The following is a 26273-nucleotide window of genomic DNA, read 5'->3' on the forward strand; positions in this document are numbered from 1 at the left end:
GGTGCTGAGCGTTGTGCCAAAATAATCCGACGCTTGATTCGATTAGGCCGCCGAACCGGTTGCCGCTTATTAACGATTGATTGCTTGTCCATGCGGAATGAATTAGAAGCAAATTAAGGCCAGACGCCACACCTTAATAGGGTAATTATTTTCCCTTAATCATATCACAATCAACTTTTGCCAGTTGAATGTAGATGCAAATGTAAGACCTTTTTCAGAAATATTGTATTAAAATATGCAAATTAGAAATGTATGTAGGGAGTTTTTTCTATATATATTAATATTGTTGTACCAAAATACTATGAAAACAAAAAATTGCTAAGTAGATGCAAAAATGTCATTTCAGCCTGACCTGTGGTGCCTGGCCTTAAAAAATCTAAAAACGTCTAACTGCCGGGCGAAGTACGCGGCTACGCACCTAGACGTATAGCTACGGATGACCTTATTTGAGCTGAATCAAGCTATGATTACACATCTTGGCTTAGCTCGCACACACAAGCCATGTTTGGGGATGGGGGGATCCCGCTGTGCATTGTGGGGGTTTTGCATTGTCTTTATTACTGTGGAACAACAGGGAAGCTCTGGAGACTGTTTAGCTATGGATATTCTCTCTCTCGCTCGCTCACTCGCTCAGAGGTATCCATTTTGCATGTTGGAGCAGAACAAAAGACTTCCTGAAAGCGAGTGCTATAATTACACTGTTCTCGTATCGGGATTTATTTGCCGAAATCAAGGTCAGTACATTCGCCATGGTAACAGCACACAATTAGAGATGTAATTAGTCATAGGGAAAGAGGGAGGGAAGGGAGGTAGATGTTGGAAGAGGCAATGCCAGGACGAAACATTGGTGGTGGTTGGCAAAACATTCCACAAGGGACATTGGCCATTTCACCTGGGGATGTATTTTCTTTCATGACCCTGCAGGGGACACGGGAGCTTTCTGTTATGAGTAATGGGTGATTCATTAAAGCTGTGAAAGAGTGGGGGCAGAGGCTACTGTGAAACAGTGTTGACCTCTAAAGAAAGATGACCTCTGAGGACAGAACCTGGCCGTTAAAAGGAGAGTGTTACAGAGAAAGTTTGAATAAGAGGGAGAGGACGGACAGGACAGGCATCTTTCTGAATACATTTGGAGATGAGACTTTGAGGATTACAGGGCCCTGTTTGAATACTCTTAAAATGCATCCTTCATTCATCCCTTCCTTTGAGGTATCCACTGATTTGACATGATGTGATTGGTGAAAGCAATGCAGTGACAAGCTTGCATTGAACAATCCATTCATGTTAAATCAGTGATGATTTCAAGGAAGGGATGAAGGAAGAGAGTCAGGGTTAGAGGGCCGACCGGAGAGAGATCTTGACATATCGGCCAGCTGATCCCTGTCTCGCTTACGTCATCCTCACAAAGGGACGACGGGCGCATCACTCATTCCAAACTGTAGCCGTGGTAATCCTCAGAGTGCATGGCAGAGCAAGTCTAAACACTAGAAGTACATTCGGCAAACACCAGTCCATGCTGACGCGAACACAAGGATGGCTTATATATTTGGAAACGTGGCAATATCAGAATGTACTCATTTACCCACAAGGATGGATCTATTGCCATGACACACATGGGCTCAGCAGCAGCATGGTTGCCTCAATGCAGCGCATTCTTGTTGTATTGGACCAAATAGTAAAAGGAAGCCAGTGATTATTCAAAATGACAGGTTGAGTAAGAGCTTGGTCTGCATCGCCTCACATCACAGGAAAACACTGGTGGCTAGCTCCCAGAATATCCGCCATTGCATTTCCATTATGATTCATGGCGCGAATCGAATCACCAATTAATAAAATCAATATCATATTGCGTCAGCGTGAAGCTCTCTGCAGCGTATCATTCCCTATTATTACAGGTGTGGGTCTGATGGAGCCATTCTCCTCTGCTGATGGAAGATGGAGAGAGGAGCTGTAACTTATACTGACAGTGCCTGCTTTCAGCACCGGAATACTGATGAAAACGTCCTCCACAGGAAGAGAGAGAGAGAGAGAGACAGAGAGAGAGAGAGAGAGAGAGAGAGAGAGAGAGAGATTGAGGGATATAGATATAGGCAGAGAGGGAGGGTGAAAGAGTGATGGGGGGAGAGAGATAGAGAGAGAGAGAGAGAGAGAGAGAGAGAGAGAGAGAGAGAGAGAGAAAGAAAGAAAGAAAGGGACAAATAAAGAATACTATGGGCTTAGTATGAGTTGTCAATATGATAGCAGTGGAAACAACCGGGCATGGTTATTATTTGGCTCAATGAACCAAGCTTAACGGTGGTCCTCTGTAGCTCAGCTGGTAGAGCACGGCGCTTGTAACGCCAAGGTAGTGGGTTCGATCCCCGGGACCACCCATACGTAAAAATGTATGCACGCATGACTGTAAGTCGCTTTGGATAAAAGCGTCTGCTAAATGGCATATTATTATTATTATGTCAAGTATGGTGGATATTCTTAATAAGATGAAAACCACCACCCCATGGCAATTAGAGTTCTTTTAAGTTTTTTATTCAACTTAGTTTGACAGTCTGCCTTTTAATTGCATAATCACCTCTTAGATGTGTTAACATAACGAATATAGATTAAAGCACCTCAAAATGAAATGATAACATCTGATATGTGACATTTGTTTAATTTGAAACTCAGATGCTGCAAAGCAGCATGATACTATCCATTATTTAAAGGCAACAAGCTGGATGGAAGCAAATATAATTGACTTTAAATGACACATCCAGTTCATTCCAAATTACAGTAGTTTATAAATCCCATTTGCTTAGACACCTTCGGTACCACAGACTTTTACATTAAACTATTTTCTCTTTTCGAGGATCAGCCAAACACAATGTGGGAGGTCGCATGATAATGTCTGTGCATTTCCTGTGACCTCATCCTCTCTTCCTGTTCATCTGTTTACTCCCGCCTACATGCTGGGTATTCCATTCACACCTCAAACTATTTCCATTTCCAGTTCAGTCATGGATACCTTTGGGGTGCTTAGGTCATGCTATGATGCCACTGTGGCTGAAAGGTGTGCTGTTTTGAAGGGTTTGAAGGGTCAGGCCTAGGTCTCTCGTCTCTTATTAAAGGAAGTGTGTGTGAAAAATGGCCTAGCTAGAATCTAAGCTAATACAACTGCATTTTGAATAAAGCTAAACTGCCTTTGATGCTAAAGCGCTAACTTGACGTACACAGTTGGTAATAGCTCTGACAGAGCCGTGAATGCTTAGAACCGAGGGTGAATACTCAGAAAAGTATCAGTTGATGATGCAATATTCTCTTTTAGGTGTGTGAGAAAATTGATTGACCAATTGCAGAGCATCTGGTTATGTTTCATCATATTTTTGTGGATTTATAATTACAAAAAACCTCTACTGACAGAAATCAGTCAGTCTTGTCAGTTTTCTGAAAACACTGTCAAGAATTAGTGGAATAAGAATGACATCAACATCGAAATGTCAATATTGATTTACTTATGGATGATAGCCCTTTGGTAATAAATTGAAGTCTAATACTACATTAAATCCTAATCTACCTTGAATCCAATGCCTCACTAACATCAAATCCCCATAGCAATCAATACCGTCCACATCTGATATGTATCATAAGCCCGATATGGCATGTGCTAGAATATCATTGACACTGTTATTTATAACATGAAAGTTAAAAATTATGAGTTGGATAGAATAGAAAAATTATTATATGAGGCATATCACCTTGGTTTTGAATAAAGGTCACCATATTGACAGTTGATTTAAGTTAATTTGAACATTCATTTTTCACATTTGGATACATTGAGAGGTACCATAATCAAATAGTGACATTTGCCAGTGCCCAAGTAGCTACTGTACCTATATAGCAGCTTACTTAAAAGGGACCACATTAACTTCAACATAAAGACATGTTAAGGACATAATCATACATTTTAGGATATGACAGAGTGAAGTGGCATTGCTGTTACATGGAATTAAGCATGGCGAAGAAGAGCATTACAATACAAAATGTATCATGCACTATGTCATGGGCTTCATCCCAAATGGCACCCTCCTCTCTTTATAGTGCATTACTGACCAGGGTCATATAGGTAGTGCACTATATAGGAAATAGGGTGCAATTTAGGACATATCCATGAACTGCTTAGAAGAACACAAGAGAATGAAGAGATACGTACTGTAGGGTACACATTCGTACTGGACCTCTAGGTACTTATAGGTTCCGGGGCAAGGGTCAGGAAATACATCTAGTCCAGCCACTACAGCACACTGGGTCCGATTATTACATCTGAAAAGGAAGAAAAAGGTCAGATTAAAGGTCAGGTTAAAGGGGCAATCTATGGTTCAAACAACAACAATGCCTGCCACTGTTTTTGGTAAAGAGCTAAGGGATGAAGATAGAGAAATGTAACCACTCTCAAATGTATAGACAGAGCTGTGGATGCAAGGACTGACCATCCATGTGATCAAAATGAGAGTTTTAACCATGTGTTAGAACTTTACAGAGGTTTGTTTGTGAATTCAGATATACTGACAATAGAACCATACAGTCAACATTCAGAGGTACCACAATGAAACGCTGATGTTGCTATGATAAATATTTAGCATGTGGTTAATGAACTAGAATTAATTCCCATTTGATTTCGCTGCTCAGATTGAGAAATGTATGCATTGCGGGTTCAGTGGACATTGATTGCCACGCCGTCAACGGTAAAATCATCCATTTGGCGAGAAGAAGGTTGGACTCGGGCTAAAACAATGTCTATGTCCTAAATTACACCCTATTCCCTTTATAGTGCACAACTTTTGACCATAGCCCTTTGAGACCTGGTCAAAAGTAGTGCACTGTATAGGGAATAGGGCACCATTTGGTACACAGCATTTTCTCTGCCGTGATATGAATTTAGACCGCGTGCGGCTGATATTCAGGGCATGACGGATGGGGAGAGGACACAGTCAGCCGAGTGCAAAATGGGCTGAAAGAGCTTTCACCTCGGCTTTCATTATTAACACAATTACAGTGTCTTAAGCCTGCCATTTTACTTTAGGCAGTCATCAATCAACGCTGGATCCCACCACGTGCACCCAGTGATCTCGCCAGGCATAATGACAACACTTACTGCACGACATTTACTATCACATCATTAAACGAGTGTATCGATTGATATGAATTAACCATCTGTGCGCATCAGTAGAACAACAGGAGGCAAAGGTCAATGTCACCGCTAGAGGAGTTAGAGGTCATATTACCCATGCACGTGAACCTCAGCTTTATGAAAATATCCATAAAATCATACAACCAAATTGGCATATCAATTATTATTATTATTAGCATTTATTTTATTTTTTTGGGGGGGAGCAATAGATTGTAGATTCCATAAATGTAATTGTCTGCATCATTTCCAATCTCCCATATATTTATTTGTATATATGGCTCTCATGAGGACCGCAACAGGAAAGGAAGACCCAGAGTTACCTCTGCTGCAGAGGATAAGTTCATTAGAGTTAACTGCACAACAGATTGCAGCCCAAATAAATGCTTCACAGAGTTCAAGTAACAGACACATCTCAACATCAACTGTTCAGTGGAGACTGCGCGAATCAGGCATTCATAGTCAAATTGCTGCAAAGAAACCACTACTAAAGGACACCAATAATAAGAAGAGACTTGCTTGGGCCAAGAAACACGAGCAATGGACATTAGACAGTTGGAAATGTGTCCTTTGGTCTGAAGTCCAAATTTGAGATTTTTGGTTCCAACCGCCGTGTCTTTGTGAGACGCGGTGTGAGTGAAAGGATGATCTCCGCATGTGTAGTTCCCACCGTGAAGCATGGAGGAGGAGGTGTCATGGAGTGGGGGTGCTTTGCTGGTGACACTGTATGTGATTTATTTAGAATTCAAGGCACACTTAACCAGCATGGTTACCACAGCATTCTGCAGCGATACGCCATCCCATCTGGTTTGGGCCTAGTGGGACTATCATTTGTTTTTCAACAGGACAATGACCCAACACACATCCAGGCTGTGTAAGGGCTATATGACCAAGAAGGAAAGTGAGGGAGTTCTGCATCAGATGACCTGGCATCCACAATCCCCCAACCTCAACCCAATTGAGATGGTTTGGGATGAGTTGGACCGCAGAGTGAAGGAAAATCAGCCAACAAGTGCTCAGCATATGTGGGAACTCCTTCAAGACTGTTGGAAAGCATTCCAGGTGAAGCTGGTTGAGAGAATGCCAAGAGTATGCAAAGCTGTCATCAAGGCAAAGGGTAGCTATTTGAAGAATATCAAATTTAAAATATTTTTTGATTTGTTTAACACTTTTTTGGTTACTAAAAGATTATTTGTTATTTCATAGTTTTGATGTCTTCACTATTATTCTACAATGTAGAAAATAGTAAAAATAAAGAAAAACCCTTGAATAAGTAGGTGTCCAAACTTTTGACTGGTAGTGTATGTATAACAATCTATTGGTTACAAGAATTTTGTATAATAATTTAAATAGAAAAATTCTAAGTTTTGAACCCTGCGTTGTTTTGCGTATCAGTTCATAAACCATGTGCCATGGAATAGGTGCATCCAAAATCTCATCCCAACTTCTTTGCAATCTACAGTGGGGCAAAAAAGTATTTAGTCAGCCACCAATTGTGCAAGTTCTCCCACTTAAAAAGATGAGAGAGGCCTGTAATTTTCATCATAGGTACACGTCAACTATGACAGACAAAATCAGAAAAGAAAATCCAGAAAATCACATTGTAGGATTTTTAATGAATTTATTTGCAAATTATGGTGGAAAATAAGTATTTGGTCAATAACAAAAGTTTCTCAATACTTTGTTATATACCCTTTGTTGGCAATGACACAGGTCAAACGTTTTCTGTAAGTCTTCACAAGGTTTTCACACACTGTTGCTGGTATTTGGGCCCATTCCTCCATGCAGATCTCCTCTAGAGCAGTGATGTTTTAGGGCTGTCGCTGGGCAACACGGACTTTCAACTCCCTCCAAAGATTTTCTATGGGGTTGAGATCTGGAGACTGGCTAGGCCACTCCAGGACCTTGAAATGCTTCTTACGAAGCCACTCCTTCGTTGCCCGGGCGGTGTATTTGGGATCATTGTCATGCTGAAAGACCCAGCCACGATTCATCTTCAATGCCCTTGCTGATGGAAGGAGGTTTTCACTCAAAATCTCACGATACATGGCCTCATTCATTGAGTTTTTACCAAAAAGTTATATTTTGGTTTCATCTGACCATGACAATGATCCCAAATACACCGCCCGGGCAACGAAGGAGTGGCTTCGTAAGAAGCATTTCAAGGTCCTGGAGTGGCCTAGCCAGTCTCCAGATCTCAACCCCATAGAAAATCTTTGGAGGGAGTTGAAAGTCCGTGTTGCCCAGCGACAGCCCTAAAACATCACTGCTCTAGAGGAGATCTGCATGGAGGAATGGGCCAAAATACCAGCAACAGTGTGTGAAAACCTTGTGAAGACTTACAGAAAACGTTTGTCCTGTGTCATTGCCAACAAAGGGTATATAACAAAGTATTGAGAAACTTTTGTTATTGACCAAATACTTATTTTCCACCATAATTTGCAAATAAATTCATTAAAAATCCTACAATTTGATTTTCTGGATTTTTTTTCCTCAATTTGTCTGTCATAGTTGACGTGTACCTATGATGAAAATTACAGGCCTCTCTCATCTTTTTAAGTGGGAGAACTTGCACAATTGGTGGCTGACTAAATACTTTTTTTCCACACTGTATATGTCACAGCTGTCAATTTTCTGGTCCTGAAATGAAACTGGTATACTTTTTATTTTCTCACAATTTTCTTTAACCATTTTTGGTCTTTAATGCAAGGCCAACAGACAAGTTCCTTACTTTTTCCCCCTTCCACTTGCCTCTTCCATTTTTGCGGTAATGCTGCAATTAGTTGGTTGTAATTTTGGGTAGAGCAGACATTTCCATATATTTTTGTTAGCTGCATGTGTGACATATCCTATTTATGATATCATTTACAAAGGTTTTACCTTTCTTAAACATTTTTTTGATAAAAAAAAAAAAATCAGTTAGTTTATTTGAGTTTAACCACAATATTAGTTGTATTATTTGTTCTCTATTTTCTGGTGGATTAAACTGAAATTGCGACCAACTTTCTATGGCTTGTTTTAAAAATAGCGATATTTTGAGATTATTTCATTTTCGAATAACTTAAAGTGAGAGGTTGTAATCTGAATAAAGGGAAAAAGGCCATTCTTGAACATGGGGTGAGACGTTCTTATTAATCTGTTAGAGAAACAGTTTGGATTGAAATATAACTTTTGTATGACTGATGCTAAAAGTGAGAGGTCTAATGCTTTAATATTTAATACTTTCTGCCCTCTGAATTCATATTCATTATATAAATAGGCCTGTTTAATTTTGTCTGGCTTGCCATTCCAAATAAAATGGAATATTTTTTGCTCATATAATTTTTTTAAACAGGTCGCTAGGTGTAGGCAAGACCATAAGTAAATAGGTAAACTGGGATATGACGAAAGAGTTAATCAGGGTGAGTTTTCCACAAAATCGTATCTATTTTTGCTAACTTTCTATTAACATGTATTGTAGTAAAATCATTTCTTTCTTTCGGGATATGTATAAAGATTATGTCCACATCACCGTCAGACCATTTTATTGGTAAACTACACGGTAATGTAAAAGTTGTATTTTTTTGTGATCCAATATGTAATATAGTACACTTATCACAATTTGGTTGTAATCCAGAGAGGTTAGAAAAAGTATCTAGATCCTCTATGAGGCTGTGGAGGGATCCAAATTGTGGATTTAAAAGAAAGCATGAATCATCAGCGTTTTTAAGCCCTTGATTTCTAACCCCTTGATATTATTGTTGGATCTGATTTTAATAGCTAACATTTCGATGGCCATAATAAATAGATATGCTGATAGTGGACAAACTTGTTTTACTCCTCGACACTTTAATACTTTTAGTTAAGTAGACATTATTTACTATTTTACACCTAGGGTTACTATACATAACTTAAACCCATTTTATAAGAGATTTATAAATAAATTCCAGTCGTACTTTATCAAAAGCCTTTTCAAAGTCAGCTATGAAAACCAGGCCTGGTTTCCCAGATTTTGTTATAGTGTTCTACTGTTTCCAGTACTTCCAGACCTTCTTGTTGAGTATCTGATAATCTAAAATTTTTGTAGGAGTGGTTAAAACATGCTAATAACAGTCCTCTGAGTATATCAAAAAAGGTTTGGTATACCTCCACTGGTATGCCATCCAACCCTGGAGTTTTCCCGGACGTAAATGCTTTAATTGCATCAAGAAGTTACTCCTCTGTAATTTGGCACATCTACTAGCGTTACCTGGATTATCTCAAATATATTTACTACCAAACCTCCTATTCTATCTACTAGGTTAATCTGGCAATATCTAAAATGCACTTACAGTACTTCTCACGAGAGCCATTCACAATGTACTGTATTGACCTAAGCATGTGAACCTATACTCTTGGTCATCCCTTGACAAGCTATGCATACATCTAAAACTCCTATAACGAAATCTTCTCTGATATCTACTAGGTTCATCTGGCAATATCGAGAATGTATTTTCTTCTCACGAGGAGCTGTTCGTCACAATGTAAGTCAGAGAAGGTCAAGGCGCTAGCTGACACAATGATTCATACAGCACAATTAAAGGGTTCCCTTACACCTTAATTAACATTGATTGGCCCTGGACAAATCAATCGATCCAGTGAGGGGAGAGAGTGAAGGCCCGTCTCGTTTAAAACATTGCCCCTTTAATGAGATATGGTCCAGAGCTCCAGCACCAATCCCGGCTTTATGGGGTCATGACCCCCCGCCGTCACTCACTCACCCCGGATTACGGGGCGAGGGGGCCAAGAGCCTCTGTCAGACACACGTCTGGAGGACCGTTTGTTCATTCGAAGAGTTAATTCCAAAGGCTGTAAACGCCACTCAAATAAATAAGGGTCAGGCCAATGAAAGGGGGAAACAATTATAGTGGCCTTCCTTATCACCGGGCAGGTTTCTCTATCCTCTCTTGGTCAAAGGAATAATTGTTGAGGGTGATGGGGTGGGAAGGTGTAAGCGATTGGGTGTCAGATGGAGTTAGAAAGGCAAGGTCAATTGGACAGACAACTCTTCAAAACATGCATATATACACACACACACACGTACACACACAGCACATTATCTTAAAAACATTTGTCAAGAAACAGCAATCATGTAATCTCTCCTGTTTATCATGATTAAATATATTTAAATATACCTTTTGGGATATTCAAAGAGAGCTCTCTTTGTAGGAGGGCTATTATACAAAGCCAATACCATCTTCCATAGAACAGCATATTTTTGATTAAAACATGTTGACAAACAGAGTTCACTGAAGGCCATGTCATATTCAGCAACTTTAATCATGGTTTGAAATACATTTCCTCGGGGGTGGATTAAACAATATAATACTCCATGATGTAGATTGCACACTTAATCCCGGTCTTTACATCTGTCTTGACCCATATTCCAATTCCCACAAGGCATTGTGGCACATATCATTCAACGCACAGCCTAGAATTTAACCTCTCCATCACGTGTCAATCCCAAATGGCAGCCTATTACCTATTTACTACACTACTTTTGAACATGGCCCTATTTAGTGCACTACTTTTGACCAGGGCCAATAGAGCTCTGATCAAAAGTAGTGAACTATGTACAGAATAGGGTGCAATTTGGGACCCATCCCTCAGTCTCATTTCAACTGAGAACTGACTTCCTGAAGGCACATACAGTTAGGCCATACAATAAATAAAATTAAACACATTCAGTGCAAATCAATGGCAGAGTGGGAGGGAATCGATGGAAGGGGCCGCATGCCGTACCACGTGGTGCTACGACTTCACAATGACCAATTAGGAGGATAATCAGGGTTTCATCAGACTCTTGGCTCAGACGCAGTCCCTTTGAACTAGCAGAGTGAGCAAACAGATTCTCATGACGTTGTTGATTCAAATATGTAAATTAATAATATGATCACATATGTCCCTCAGACGCTGATCCAGTGTTTAATTTCCCCCACTAATGGTAAAGGTTAGAATTGGGGGAGGGAAAGCTGATCCTAGATCAGTACCTAGGGGAAACTTCACCCTGGAGAAATGTACGTTGGAGTGCTTCCCTTCTAGGGAAGGTTAAGAATGACATCACTCGCGTTGTGTTTAGTAAGTGTAAGAGTCAAGTTGAAATACATATTTGAGTTAACAGTTTTTTGTTTATGGGTGCAATCTTTTTTTTTTATGTTGACAAATGAACACACAACCCTTACTGTATGATTTGAACACATCTACAGTGGGGAAAAAAGTATTTAGTCAGCCACCAATTGTGCAAGTTCTCCCACTTAAAAAGACGAGAGAGGCCTGTAATTTTCATCATAGGTACACAGACAAAATGAGATTTTTTTTTTCCTGAAAATCACATTGTAGGATTTTTAATTAATTTATTTGCAAATTATGGTGGAAAATAAGTATTTGGTCAATAACAAAAGTTTCTCAATACTTTGTTATATACCCTTTGTTGGCAATGACACAGGTTAAACGTTTTCTGTAAGTCTTCACAAGGTTTTTACACACTGTTGATGGTATTTTGGCCCATTCCTCCATGCAGATTGTCACGATCGTCTACCAATGAGGAAGCGGACCAAAGCGCAGCGTTGCGAGTGAACATAATTTATTAATAAACGTACTCACGAAAACAAAACAAAAGACGATACGTGAAGTTCTCAAGTTACAAATCACTGACATACGGAACATGTAACCAAGAAACAAAAACCCACAAACCCCACAGGAAAACATACAGAATAAATATGGCTCCCAATCAGAGATAACGAGCCGAACAGCTGACACTCGTTACCTCCGATTGGGAGTCATTGAACAAACCTAGAAAAACAACAACCTAGACACCCAACCTAGAACATAAACACATAGACTGCACACACCCTGGATAAACAATAATGAGTCTCAGCACCAGGGTGTGACACAGATCTCCTCTAGAGCAGTGATGTTTTGGGGCTGTCGCTGGGCAACACGGACTTTCAACTCCCTCCAAAGATTTTCTATGGGGTTGAGATCTGGAGACTGGCTAGGCCACTCCAGGACCTTGAAATGCTTCTTACGAAGCCACTCCTTCGTTGCCCGGGCGGTGTGTTTGGGATCATTGTCATGCTGAAAGACCCAGCCACGTTTCATCTTCAATGCCCTTGCTGATGGAAGGAGGTTTTCACTCAAAATCTCACGATACATGGCCCCATTCATTATTTCCTTTACACGGATCAGTCGTCCTGGTCCCTTTGCAGAAAAACAGCCCCAAAGCATGATGTTTCCACCCCCATGCTTCACAGTAGGTATGGTGTTCTTTGGATGCAACTCAGCATTCTTTGTCCTCCAAACACGACGAGTTGAGTTTTTACCAAAAAGTTCTATTTTGGTTTCATCTGACCATATGACATTCTCCCAATCCTCTTCTGGATCATCCAAATGCACTCTAGCAAACTTCAGACGGGCCTGGACATGTACTGGCTTAAGCAGGGGGACACGTCTGGCACTGCAGGATTTGAGTCCCTGGCGGCGTAGTGTGTTACTGATGGTAGGCTTTGTTACTTTGGTCCCAGCTCTCTGCGGGTCATTCACTAGGTCCCCCCATGTGGTTCTGGGATTTTTGCTCACCGTTCTTGTGATCATTTTGACCCCACGGTGTGAGATCTTGCGTGGAGCCCCAGATCGAGGGAGATTATCAGTGGTCTTGTATGTCTTCCATTTCCTAATAATTGCTCCCACAGTTGATTTCTTCAAACCAAGCTGCTTACCTATTGCAGATTGAGTCTTCCCAGCCTGGTGCAGGTCTACAATTTTGTTTCTGGTGTCCTTTGACAGCTCTTTGGTCTTGGCCATAGTGGAGTTTGGAGTGTGACTGTTTGAGGTTGTGGACAGGTGTCTTTTATACTGATAACAAGTTCAAACAGGTGCCATTAATACAGGTAACGAGTGGAGGACAGGGGAGCCTCTTAAAGAAGAAGTTACAGGTCTGTGAGAGCCAGAAATCTTGCTTGTTTGTAGGTGACCAAATACTTATTTTCCACCATAATTTGCAAATAAATTCATTCAAAATCCTACAATGTGATTTTCTGGAGAAAAAAAAATCTCAATTTGTCTGTCATAGTTGACGTGTACCTATGATGAAAATTACAGGCCTCTCTCATCTTTTTAAGTGGGAGAACTTGCACAATTGGTGGCTGACTAAATACTTTTTTTGCCCACTGTATGTACCTTCCAAATACTTAACATGCAAAGTGTGTTCAACACTTTACTTGATTTGAGAAGCCAAGTTACAATGGATTACGTGATGTGTATGCGGAAAACTTGGCAGATCCTTGATTACTGCAGCAGTTCCTAGATTACTGCAGAAAAAGCAGCAAGGACAAAGGATAACAACATCATTTAGAAGAACATTCAGCATCTGCAGTAGGCATTCCAGCAAAACATGAAATAAATGAATAAATGTTTCACTGCAGTATTTTCGCCCTCTTGTTCGCTTGTCATCGCCATGACATTTGAATAAAGACTATTTCACTTCGACAAACTAGCACCACTAGCATACGTACTCTCAGAACATGGACAGAAAGAAAAAATGTGATCATATTAAATGAAGGAGAAAAAAAAAGATGTTGATATTGACAGCCTGCTTCAGTCAAATGTCAATCTCTGTCGACGTTAGTATTCAACGCCATCTCAGAGCTTGTTGGGGGGCGAGAGCCTTTGTTCGTAATTTTTCAATTTGGCCATACACCGCCCCTACAGCTGCCCCCGGCCAAGCTGTCCCTCCCTACCCTTCGCTGCCTGCTCACTCACTATTTGTTACAGCGGCCATATTAGGGCTCAGACAGCACAGCTGATGACGGTGGATGTGGCACAAAGCACAGAGCCCCATGTAAGCACAAATCGTAATCGCTATAATCGCTGCTTGATCCCACCACTGCCACCAAAGTGACAATGAACGGGTTCAGTCATCACACCATCCCCCTCATCCTAACACAGACAGCACTGTGGTGTCTGTCCAATACTGGGGCTGTAGCTGTGCAGTCCACCTCAGATGACATTAAAACATGGGAAAGAGTCTGTATCAATCTCCTCCTTCAGCTGTCAATAGACTGATATACTGATTGAACTCTGGGCAAAAAGATACACAGACGAGTCCAATAAACTCCTTATGACAGAACAATATTTATGGATTTCAGATAATAGTGACCCATAGCATTTGCTGCACTGATTTGCTACATAAACAATTAGTACAAGAATATCATAGAAACATTTCCCAAAACAGCCAGAATATGGTGCAATGGCTCCAAAGAAGTCCAACAGGGACTGAGATGTTCCACAGTTCAGTTACATTGAGGAATAACATTGTAAAAAAATAAACAAACACTTCCATTTAACTTTAACTGATTCTGAGAAAACGAGTCCCTGGCGTGTCCCCTTGCATGTCTGTTTGAGTGTGCTAGCTGGGGGACGAGCATCACAGTGCTACACTCAGGCTGACAAAGTATCTGTTATTAGTCTGCCACCAGTGGCAACAAGAAAACAGGATGTGCTGTACTCTTTAGAGACTGAAAGTGGAGACAGAGGAGACAGGAGCTAGCAGTCTCATCCGACCTGGTCTGAAATGAGTGTGGTCAGTGAGAGAAAGAGAGGGAGTTAGAAAGAAGAGCGAGAGAGAAAGAGAGGGAGTTAGAAAGAAGAGCGAGAGAGAAAGAAGGAGAGAGAGAGCGAGATAGAGAGAGCGAGAGAAAGAGGAGAGCGAGAGAGTGAGGAATGGGTCAACATCCTGGGCCCTCTGTAGGGACCCATTACCCTTTAGTGATGGTCCTCCTGCCCACAGTACACTTCATTCATTGTCTGTCCCAGCTGCGCGCCACAGCATCCATCTTTTTTTCATTCAGCCCGTCTCCCAGACTGTCATAAAATTCCTTCAAAACTGCATGTCTTATCTCTCTCTCTCTCTCTTATCCCCACACTACAGCGACATGTCCTTGTCCAGTGGCAGAACGTTTTTAAAACGAGAGTCAAGGTTGTTGTAGAGAGCCATGTGTACTGTGTTTATGTGTTCATTGGCTGTGCCTTTTATGGCCCCCTTCCATTTCGGAGTGCAAGACATATTGAGTCTGCCATACAAAGGCATGCTATCGTTCTGTGGACTAAAGTCTAATCTTTACATTCTTATTAAAACTGCATTAGCCTTGACAGGGGCTTGGATCAAAGGGACCATAGCAAAAGCACATATTATGAAGATGTGCCCACACATACAGTTGAAGTCGGAAGTTTACATACTTCCTTAGCCAAATACATTTCAACTCAGTTTTTCACAATTCCTGCCATTTAATCCTAGTAAAAATTCACTGTCTTAGGTCAGTTGGGATCACCACTTTATTTTAAGAATGTGAAATGTCAGAATAATAGTAGAGAGAATGATTTATTTCAGCTTTTATTTCTTTCATCACATTCCCAGTGGGGAAGAAGTTTGCATACACTCAATTAGTATTTGGTAGCATTGCCTTTAAATTGTTTAACTTGGGTCAAACGTTTCGGGTAGCCTTCCACAAGCTTCCCACAATAAGTTGGGTGAATTTTGGCCCATTCGTCCTGACAGAGCTGGTGTAACTGAGTCAGGTTTGTAGGCCTCCTTGCTCGCACACACTTTTTCAGTTCTGCCCACAAATGTTCTATAGGATTGAGGTCAGGGCTTTGTGATGGCCACTCCAATACCTTGACTTTGTTGTCCTTAAGCCATTTTGCCACAACTTTGGAAGTATGCTTGGGGTCATTGTCCATTTGGAAGACCCATTTGCGACCAAGCTTTAACTTCCTGACTGATGTCTTGAGATGTTGCTTCAATATATCCCCATAATTTTCCTTCCTCGTGATGCCATCTATTTTGTGAAGTGCACCAGTCCCTCCTGCAGCAAAGCACCCCCACAGCATGATGCTGCCACCCCCGTGCTTCACGGTTGGGATGGTGTTCTTTGGCTTGCAAGCTACCAACTTTTTCCTCCAAACATAACGATGGTCATTATGGCCAAACAGTTCTATTTTTGTTTCATCAGACCAGAGGACATTTCTCCAAAAAGTATGATCTTTGTCCCCATGTGCAGTTGCAAACCATAGTCTGGCTTTTTTATGGCGGTTATGGAGCAGTGGCTTCTTCCGTGCTGAGCGGCCTTTCAGGTTATGTCGATATAGGACTCGTTTTACTCCAGCATCTTCACAAGGTCCTTTGCTGTTGTTCTGGGATTGATTTTCACTTTTCGCACCAAAGTAAGTTCATCTCTAGGAGACAGAACGTGTCTCTTTCCTGAGCGGTATGACAACTGCATGGTCCCATGGTGTTTATACTTGCGTCTATTGTTTGTACACCTTCAGGCATTTGGAAATTGCTCCCAAGGATGAACCAGACTTGTGGAGGTCAAAAACATTTTTTCTGAGGTCTTGGCTGATTTCTTTTGATTTTCCCATGATGTCAAGCAAAGAGGCACTGAGTTTGAAGGTAGGCCTTGAAATACATCCACAGGTACACCTCCAATTGACTCAAATGATGACAATTAGCCTATCAGAAGCTTCTAAAGCCATGACATCATTTTCTGGAATTTTCCAAGCTAGTTTTAATGACTCCAACCTAAGTGTATGTAAACTTCCGACTTCAACTGTACATGGAAAGCACCGGCAAGGTTAATAAACAGATTTCTCAGGGCACAATACACCAATCTACACAGACATGCATGCGTGAACGCATAGAGCGAGCTAGCGTCCATGTTCTGGCTAACTCACAAGTGTATGGTTCACACACCAACACAGACACACACAAACAGCAAACTTGATAAAGCATCTATTATGGCATCACTGAATTCATGTATCACACAAATCCAGAGACTTATTCATCCCACAGTTGGCAGACAGCGGTTCTATATTTTTTATCCATTTGTCATTTTCTGTCCTCCGACGCCACAACCCAGGCTGAATGGAGATTAACATAGAGAAGCAGATAGATGGGAAACGAATGTAAACAGTACATACAAGGGAAGGAGTGTGGGAGGAGGATTTAATGCACAGCGCTGAAGGGGACCCCCATTTTAAACCGCTCAAGCCCTGCGGTGTATTCTAAGCTCCATGGAGCATCACGACAAGCCATCAAGACAATCATAACGTAAAGGAGATACAATAAGCCCCTTACTGTGGCTTACGTCAACTGAAATGTTTACAGAAGTGGATGTTAGGTTAGCATTAGTGAAACATCAAACTAGTTGGAGAGGAGAGAAGACGAGCTGTGTGGATGTCTTTTGATGAAGCACTTTGGGCGACAAACCTGATCCCCTTTCTATAGTTCCACAGGATTAGTTACGTGGAACTAAGCAGACGCACAAAAGTGACTGCTCAATCCCACGACTAACTTGTAATGTATTTATAAGCTATTCTCCGGGCCCTGAATGAATGGAGTTGTATTACCCATGGGGATATGAGTTGTGGGGGAATTGTGGAGGCATTGAAAAGTTCTAGATTGATTGAATCTGGATCATTATGGTTTGATTCCAAATATGAGCGGCTTGGGACTTTTTCCCCCGACAAACATAATCCTACTCAGACAGTTTAGTGGCTTTTTTTATAGTGGGTTTTGGCTGCTCACAATTCCCATTCTGCAATTTTGTATATCTGAAATAAGTCCCCATTCATCCTGTAGGAACAGTGTCCACAAAGAAGTAGACACCAAACCACAAAATGGACTCTCTCTCTCCTCCCTCACCATTTAAGGACAAGAACCCAGACTGCTGCAGAGCTTGTGGGCGTAAGGGGTCGCTTAGGGCCCCCGTCAAAAACATATATTTGTAGGAACTCAGTCAGGGTCTCAACTTACTATTGAGAGTAAGAATAGTAATACACAACCCTATGGTAGAATGGGTAGAATTGTTCAACCCTATGGAAGAATGGGTAGAATTGTTCAACCCTATGGTAGAATGGGTAGAATTGATCAACTCTATAGTAGAATGGGTAGAATTGTTCAACTCTATGGAGAATGGGTAGAAATGCCTGATCACCGACAACGATGAGACAGCCTATAGGGAGGAGGTCAGAGACCTGGCCGTGTGGTGCCAGGATAACAACCTCTCCCTCAACGTGATCTTAGACAAAGGAGATGATTGTGGAATACAGGGGGGAAAAAAGAGGACTGAGCACGCCCCCATTCTCAACGACGGGGCTGTAATGAAACAGGTTGAGAGTTTCAAGTTCCTTGGTGTCCACATCACTAACAAACTATCATGGTCCAAACACACCAAGACAGTCGTGAAGAGGACACCACAAAGCCTATCCCCCCTAAGGAGCATCCTGACTGGTTGCATCACTGCCTGGTATGGCAACTGTTCGGCCTCCGACCACAAGGCACTACAGAGGGTAGTGCGTACGGCCCAGTACATCACTGGGGCCAAGCTTCCTGCCATCCAGGACCTCTATACCAGGCAGTGACAGAGGAAGGCCCTAAAAATGGTCAAAGACTCCAGCCACCCTGATCATAGACTGTTATCTCCGCTACCGCACTGAAAGTGGTACCGGAGCGCCAAGTCTAGGTCCAAAAGGCTTCTTAACAGCTTCTACCCCAAAGCCATAAGACTCCTGAACAGCTAATCATGGCTACCCAGACTATTTGCATTGTCCCACCCCCACTTTTACGCTGCTGCTACTCTGTTTATTATCTATGCATAGTCACTTTAACACTACCCACATGTACATATTACCTCAATTATCTCGAGTAACCGGTGCCCCCGCACATTGACTCTGTACTGGTACCCCCTGTATATTGTCTCCCTACTGTTATTTTATTTTAATTATTTGCTATTTAAATTTTTTACTTACCTATTTTTTACTTAACACTTTTATTTATTTTCTAAAACCTGCATTGTTGGTTAATGGCTTGTAAGTAAGCATTTCACTGTAAGGTCTACACCTGTTGTATTCGGCGCATGTGGAAAATCTAATTTGATTTGATTTGAAATTAGCTTTAAAACAAAATGTGTTTATATTTGCCCCATAGCAAAATGAGTAGAATTGCAGAATACGTACTTTATAACAAAAAAGATTCCCTCCACCATCAAGACGGGTGCCACTCAAATGTTTTGTTGCGAGGTGGGGAGCCCCCCAACCAAATCTCGCATAGGGCCCTGCTTGTGGGTTATTGTATTTTGACTTGTATATCATACTGTTACACACCATAGGATTCGAGTACAGCAGCTTTATCCCTCTAGCACTGTGGCAGAAATCCAAGACACTGTAAGCTCAATGCTCAGAGTCCGTGATAAACATATGCATTTCCTAATACTGGTGTGTGTGTGTAAAAGAATTGGCGCTTTCTCAGGGCGGATGACTGAAACCACATTGCGGCGTGTAAGGGACTCTCGGTCATTTACAGATCACGATGATTGATGAGACAAATATAGCCAAACGCTCCAAACATTCCCCCTCCATGATTTTTCGATTTTCTACACTTATTGACTCTGCTCAGAAAATAAGTGTCTTGGCATAAACATGACTATTCTCTTGAATTCGTATAAATATTTCATATCAGAATAGCTAAATCAAAGTCTCTGAAGTGCTTAACATAATAATATCTCCCTCACTTTGTCCCTCACTAACCAAGGTTGACCAGCTTTGAGTTCTCAAACTGGCAATAGTGTTGATGAACATTTTTGGCAGTGCCAAATTGGCACACATAGTACTAACCTGAACCACAACAACAGGGCCTATGCTACTGGCTAGCTGCCTTGACTCTTGCTCCTTGCCCCTTTACTCATGCTGAAATGACTAAGGCTACAGATGACCAGGCGGCAGGTAGCCAGCGGCTAAGAGAGTTGGGCCAGTAACCGAAAGGTCGCTGGTTCGAATCCCTGAGCAGACTTGGTGAAAAATCTACCGATGTTCCCTTGAGCAAGGCACTTAACCCTAATTGCTCCTGTACGTCGCTCTGGATAAGAGCATCTGCTAAATGACTCCAATGTAAATGTAAAACGATGAGAGTAAGCTTACACAGTGCACCACATGAGTAACCCAGCTAACCTTGAGTGGCCCAGACCCTCAGATGCCATGGTTGGTGCAACACAAGATATGGGGTGAGGAGAAGAGAGCCAAAGGTTAGGGCCAGACCCCCAGGGAATACACTCTGCTCAAACTCAACAGGGTCACTACACACAGTATGACTCATGGTAGTGGAGGAAGGTGGAAGGAGGGTATGATGGTAGCATGAGGCAATATAGCAACACGAGGACAGACATGTTTTGTAAGAGATGAGACATGAGTATAAAACATCATAGTCTAGACAAAGAGGGTTAATTTGATATTAAGAGTATGTGAATCTAAGATGAGAAACACAGTTGAGGTCTGGGAATGTAGGGAGGAAGAAATTGAAATGTGTGGGAGGTCTCATTTCACCTAAAGAGGCGGTAGGTTCGCACACAAAGACAGACTCCAATATATTCCTTTTGCCATTTTTTAAAATGTTTTTCTTACAGCAGCGGGGGTGGGGGGGGGATCTTGACAGAGAATATTTGGTCAAAGCCATGTTCAGTGTGTGCATTAGATTACTCACCCCTACCATCCTTGCTACTACAGAACCTCACGTCACAATGATAAATACCCCATAATGATGAAGTGAAAACAGTTTTGACATTTTTGCACTTTTATTGAGAATGAAATACAGAAATACACTGTCTCTCATTTACATAAGTATTCACACTGAGTCAATACTGAATCACCGTAGGCAGAGATTACAGCTGTGAGTCTTTCTGGATAAGTCTCTAAGAGCTTTGCACACCTGGATTGTATAATATTTGCACATTATTCTTTAAAAATTATTCAAGCTCTGTCAAGTTGATCACTGCTAGACAGCCATTTTCAAGTCTTGCGAATAGATTTTCAAGCCAGTTTAAGTCAAAACTGTAACCAGGCCACTCAAGAACATTCAATGTCGTCTTGGTAAGCAACTCCAGTGTACACTGAGTGTACAAAACATTAAGGACACCTTCCTAATATTGAGTTGTTCCCCCCTCCCCCCTCCCTCCCTTTTGCCCTCAGAACAGCCTCAATTCGTCGGGGCATGGACTCTACACGGTGTCGAAAGCGCTCCAATGCTTCCCACAGTTGTGCCAAGTTGGCTGGATGTCCTTTGGGTGGTGGACCATTCTCGATACACACGGGAAACAGTTGAGCATGAAAAACCAAGCAGCGTTGCAGTTCTTGACACAAACTGGTGTGCCTGGCACCTACCCCGTTCAAAGGCACTTAAATATTGTGTCTTGCCCATTCACCCCATTCACAATCCATGTCTCAATTGTCTCAAGGCTTAAAATCCTTATTTAACCTCCTCCCCTTCATCTACACTGATTTAAGTGGATTTAACAAGTGACATCAATAAGGTCATAACTTTCACCTGGATTCACCTGGACAGTCTATGTCATGGAAAGAGCAGGTGTCATTAATGTTTTGTACAATCAGTGTATATTTGCAATTTTACTTTAGTGCCTTATTGCAAACAGGATGGATGTTTTGGAATATTTTTATTCTGTATATGCTTCCTTCTTTTCACTCTGTCATTTAGGTTAGTATTGTGGAGTAACTACAATGTTGATCCATCCTCAGTTTTCTCCTAGCACAGCCATTAAACTCTGCAACTGTTTTAAAGTCACCATTGGCCTCATGATGAAATCCCTGAGAGGTTTCCTTCCTCTCTGGCAACTGAGTGTAATTAATAACTTCACTATGGTCAAAGGGATATTCATGACTGCTTTTGTTTTTAACCATCTACCAATAGGTTCCCTTCTCTGCGAGGCATTGGAAAACCTCCCTGGTCTTTGTGGTTGAGTCTGTGTTTAATTCACTGCTCGACTGAGAGACCTTACAGATTATTGTGTGTGTGAGGTACATTTTTTAAAATTTTACTCATTTAGCAGACGCTCTTATCCAGAGCGACTTACAGTGAGTGCATACATTTTTCATACTGGCCCCCCGTGGGAATCGAACCCACAACCCTGGTGTTGCAAGCGCCATGCTCTACCAACTGAGCTACAGGAGGCCTACAGAGCTGAGGAAGTCATAAAAAATCATGTTAAACACTATTATTGCGAGTCCATGCAACTTATGTGACTTGTTAAGCACATTTTTACTCCTGAACTTATTTAGGCTTGCCATGACAAAGGGGTTGAATACTTATTGACTCAAGACATTTCAGCTTTTCATTTTTAATTCATTTGTAAAAATGCATTATGGGTATTGTGTGTAAACCAGTGACACAAAATCTCAATTTAATCCATTTTAAATTCAGGCTGTAACACAACATGTGGTAAAAGTCAAGGGGGTGTGAATACTTTCTGAAGGCGATGTATTATTACTAACAAGTAGTGTTTTTAGGAAAGAGCATGCACTTACATTGTCATAATAGCTACCATCTCTCGATAACATTACTATTACTAACTGTGTTTGGAGTCCTTATTCTCACAGTTCTTATTATTCTTTTAGATCTTCCAAAACATGAACCATCTTTCTTTTTCTTTCTTTTTTTTTTACTCTTTGATGTAGCCATGCATACTCTAGACATTATTATTTTATTGCTCAGATTTGAAGATGCGGCATCCCTCTTTGAACATGACCATTAGTTTATGAGTAACTGCAATGGAAGTATGAAATTAAGAAACTTATTGGGGACTTTCTAACCCTTCATAAATATGCTGTATTACTTTTACTGTCTTTCTCTGAAAAGCAGAAAAGGGAGAGGAAAAAGGCAAGAATCTTATTGCTAATATTGTTTTTAAGAGTATTTCTCACAGCAATTCTCAATCAGACCCATTCAGATAATCTGGAGTTGAACACAGCCCTATAGACAAACTCCAAATCCCATAATGCATGAGTGGTATCCCAGTTCCCCAGATATTACCATCCTATATTCATCCTCACGCTGAACCGAGACACTATTGTTTACTCAAATCATCTTTACCTTTTAAATTCAAATGAATACCCTAATTTCCATATTTCCATCCACGAGTGGATATTGCTCCATCCATGGACATCATTAAACTAAACTAGGGACAAAGAGTCCTATGTAAATCATGCTGTCACACAGTCAGACATCGGCTTACTTAATAAGATGATATAATGTACATGGTAAGTGCAATAGATTATACTAATTAAAATTACTGGTGCCACAGAGCTCAATGCATTTCCTTCTTCTACTCTTTCCTTCACTCTCCAAATACGTTTGAGAAACAGTCATTCAAAACCAAAGCAAATGTGGACAACTCCTCGGGGCACACGTCTAAATATCCCGCCCAAGTGTCGTCAAGGGGGCGCTGATGGTCTCTAGGGGGCGCTGATCCACTGACCGACGTTAGCCTCTGGAACCAGGCCTGCTGATATCCTTAACCTTCATCGAGAGCTCCCCACCAGACTTTCATCCCTGGGCCAGATACCTAACGGTACCACTGCTGTGTGGGTAGCTTTAGAAGATGGGAAGACACGAGGAGAAGAAAGAGGGAGAAGAAAAATGCCATTGGCTTGGCTGGATCAGCTTTTCAAAGCATCAAGTCCTGTTTGTTTCGCACAAAGAGTGATGACTGCACCCGTGAGGAGTCAGAAGGGGTGCTTAAAAAGCTTATAGCGGCCACATGCACTGCATAGCAACAACAAAAATATTATAATCCCAGTTTCCAACACGGCCGCTGTTCAGTGGCCTATCACGTCTTGGAAATCTTTGAAGGAATCCTGACAGAGGCTCATCTGCATGGCTGAAATGCTTACCAAAGCACACGAAAGCACTCTCACACAGGCCTTAAAGCTCGGGATTTTTTTTTGCCCGTTGCCATGGTAACCCCTAATGTCCAACTCCAGGTAGTGTGTGCTTCCAGCACTTTCTCTTCTTCTCAACACCGCCCAGACCACAACACACGGCATTCCTCAGCTAAAGTCACCCAAAGCCTGGCTCCTAGGGGTCTTAAACAGCTAATTACCCACTCCAACAAAGGGAGAAGGAGGGATGAAAGCGCCATAACGACTAACAACCCTCCCTGTCTGCTCAGCTACCGCGCCGCCGCAGTGTTTCTCAACAAACAATATCTCCGTGACAACTCGCAACCCTCGAGAAACACAAATGAGTAGGTGAGCCGTGACTGTGCATGTAGACATGCACACATCTAGCCCCTCCAAAAGACAACAAACAAATCTATGTTCGAGTGCAACACTCTTGATATTACAAAATGTTGTGTTGAAGGCCGGCCTGAGACAATCAAATATTCCGCATTGACAGATCTATGGACGGCCCCCCGCATGACCTTCCCTATTCACGTCTCAATAATTAAAGACTGAGATGGCGATATAAGGAAGCATCTAATTCAATAGAGAGGTCAGCCATCAATATTGCAAGACGAGGGCCCCTTCGACTGCTTCATGCATTGGCATGCTAGAAATCATTGCGGGACTTAAGGAACTGTCTGGCTGGATTTATGGGTGGGATTAAAAGCTCTGGGTCGGATTGAGCTCTCCTGTCTCCTCCATCCACGTCAATACACCCAAGGTCCCTTGGCTCGGCACTGCGCAACTTTGGTGTGAGGGGAAAGTAATTTACTGAGCATTAAGGTCTTAATTCGCTAGGATGACACATACTTACTCCTCTGACATAGGGGATGCTGAGCGTCTGAAATAGAAGAAGATGGACGCAAAGAGCTTCTCGCCTGATGTCTTTGGTAAACAAACAATTCAGTTTCTTCACCTTTTGAGAAATGTTATATCCTATATTGCATATTTACCATGGTGTTTACTCATCCAACAATAAGAGAGAGAGCAGGGGTCTCCAACATCCTGTCCCGGAGAGATACTGGGTGTGCAGGCTTTTGTTCATCCCCAGCAACAAAACACTAGTTCCCAACTATGGTCTTCAGTCTGAACCTTGATTATTTGAATCCGGTATGTTCATGATGGGTTGAAGCAAAACCCTGGACAGCCAGATGGAGAGGAGTTATAGATCACTGATTAAGAGCCTTTAGATAATGTACAGTATAATGTATCTATATGTGACTAAGTGACATCAAGTGACACCTCTAGCCTATATTCCTTAAAGAAAGTCTTCTCTTACTTTCAAAATATCAAACCTTAGAGAAAAACTGGACCAATACGGTGTGGCCCAGGTTTCTTAGACATTTCCTTGACAAACTGGCATTGAGCTGAGGTGAGTGGGGAAGGCAGATCGTTTTGTTTGTGTGTGTGTGTCTGCAGGGAGAGGTGACAGAGTGTCCTTTGAATCAGACCCCATGTGGCGGCAGTGTCCTGTCGAATTTGTCAAGCACAGCTGAGACATTTGACTGTCTTTTAACTTTTCCCATTCCAACAGGTCTCCTGAGATACAGCACAGAGGCAAGAGGGGGGAGACTAATTCACCCCCAAAAACTACTGCAGGATGTGTGTTTGTCTCAGCGCTAGTATGGATGTGCATGCAGATCATTGTCAGATGTGCCTACAGTAACTACAGAGCAAGACACATAATTACAGTGTAATTGCAGTGTAGATGCATTTGCTGCACGAGTCATAATAAGTACTAATTATTTTTGGTCCATTTCATCATTTTAAATGATATCTGTCAGGGAAATGGAACAGAGCTAACACTGCTATTGTAACACCTCTCAGGCAACACACACAACAGAGCTCTAGTCAGAGCGGATTGGGTTCTGGAGCACCTGCTCTAGAATCAGCTTTCCCCTAGAAATCCTAAACTTTACCAACAGTGAGGAAAATGCCAAACTGACCCAAGATCAGCGTCTAGAGGCAACTTCCCCCTACACCCTGTTGCGAAGAGCGCGGCTGACAGTCGTACTGTCAGAGTGCTGCGGAGCATCTGCCCCTCGCTGAACTCTGGCGCCATGCAGTGTGGACGACAAGCAGGGGTGTGCGGCAAGTTTAGAAGCCTTTGGAGCATCTAAGCCAAAACCGATTGGAGTAGCAGAGGTGCCAGAGCGAACTGCTGGACGTGTGGATGAGCCAAGCAGTACTCACTTCGGGTTCAATCTCTGTAGAACCACCAGTTATCATCAATGCTAAAGGGGCCCATGCTGCCAAAAGGAAAGCCTTTGATTAATGAATAGTAATTGAAACAGACTATAATATTTCTATC

The 26273-nt window shown here is 41.8% G+C and overlaps 1 protein-coding gene across 1 annotated transcript in view; it reads right to left on the bottom strand.

Moving 5' to 3' along the window:
• LOC311112601 (adhesion G protein-coupled receptor L3-like) overlaps window positions 1-26273 on the bottom strand; it is a gene marked incomplete at its 5' end in the record, with an annotated part of 228768 nt that overhangs the window by 160632 nt on the left and 41863 nt on the right. The window contains one exon of the mRNA XM_084155747.1: window positions 4187-4296. Within this exon, the coding sequence (XP_084011873.1) occupies window positions 4187-4296 (110 nt within the window). The remainder of the gene's footprint in view (window positions 1-4186; window positions 4297-26273) is intronic.

The sequence above is a fragment of the Coregonus lavaretus genome, assembly GCF_964263955.1.
Source record: "Coregonus lavaretus genome assembly, chromosome: 39".
Taxonomy (NCBI): domain Eukaryota; kingdom Metazoa; phylum Chordata; class Actinopteri; order Salmoniformes; family Salmonidae; genus Coregonus; species Coregonus lavaretus.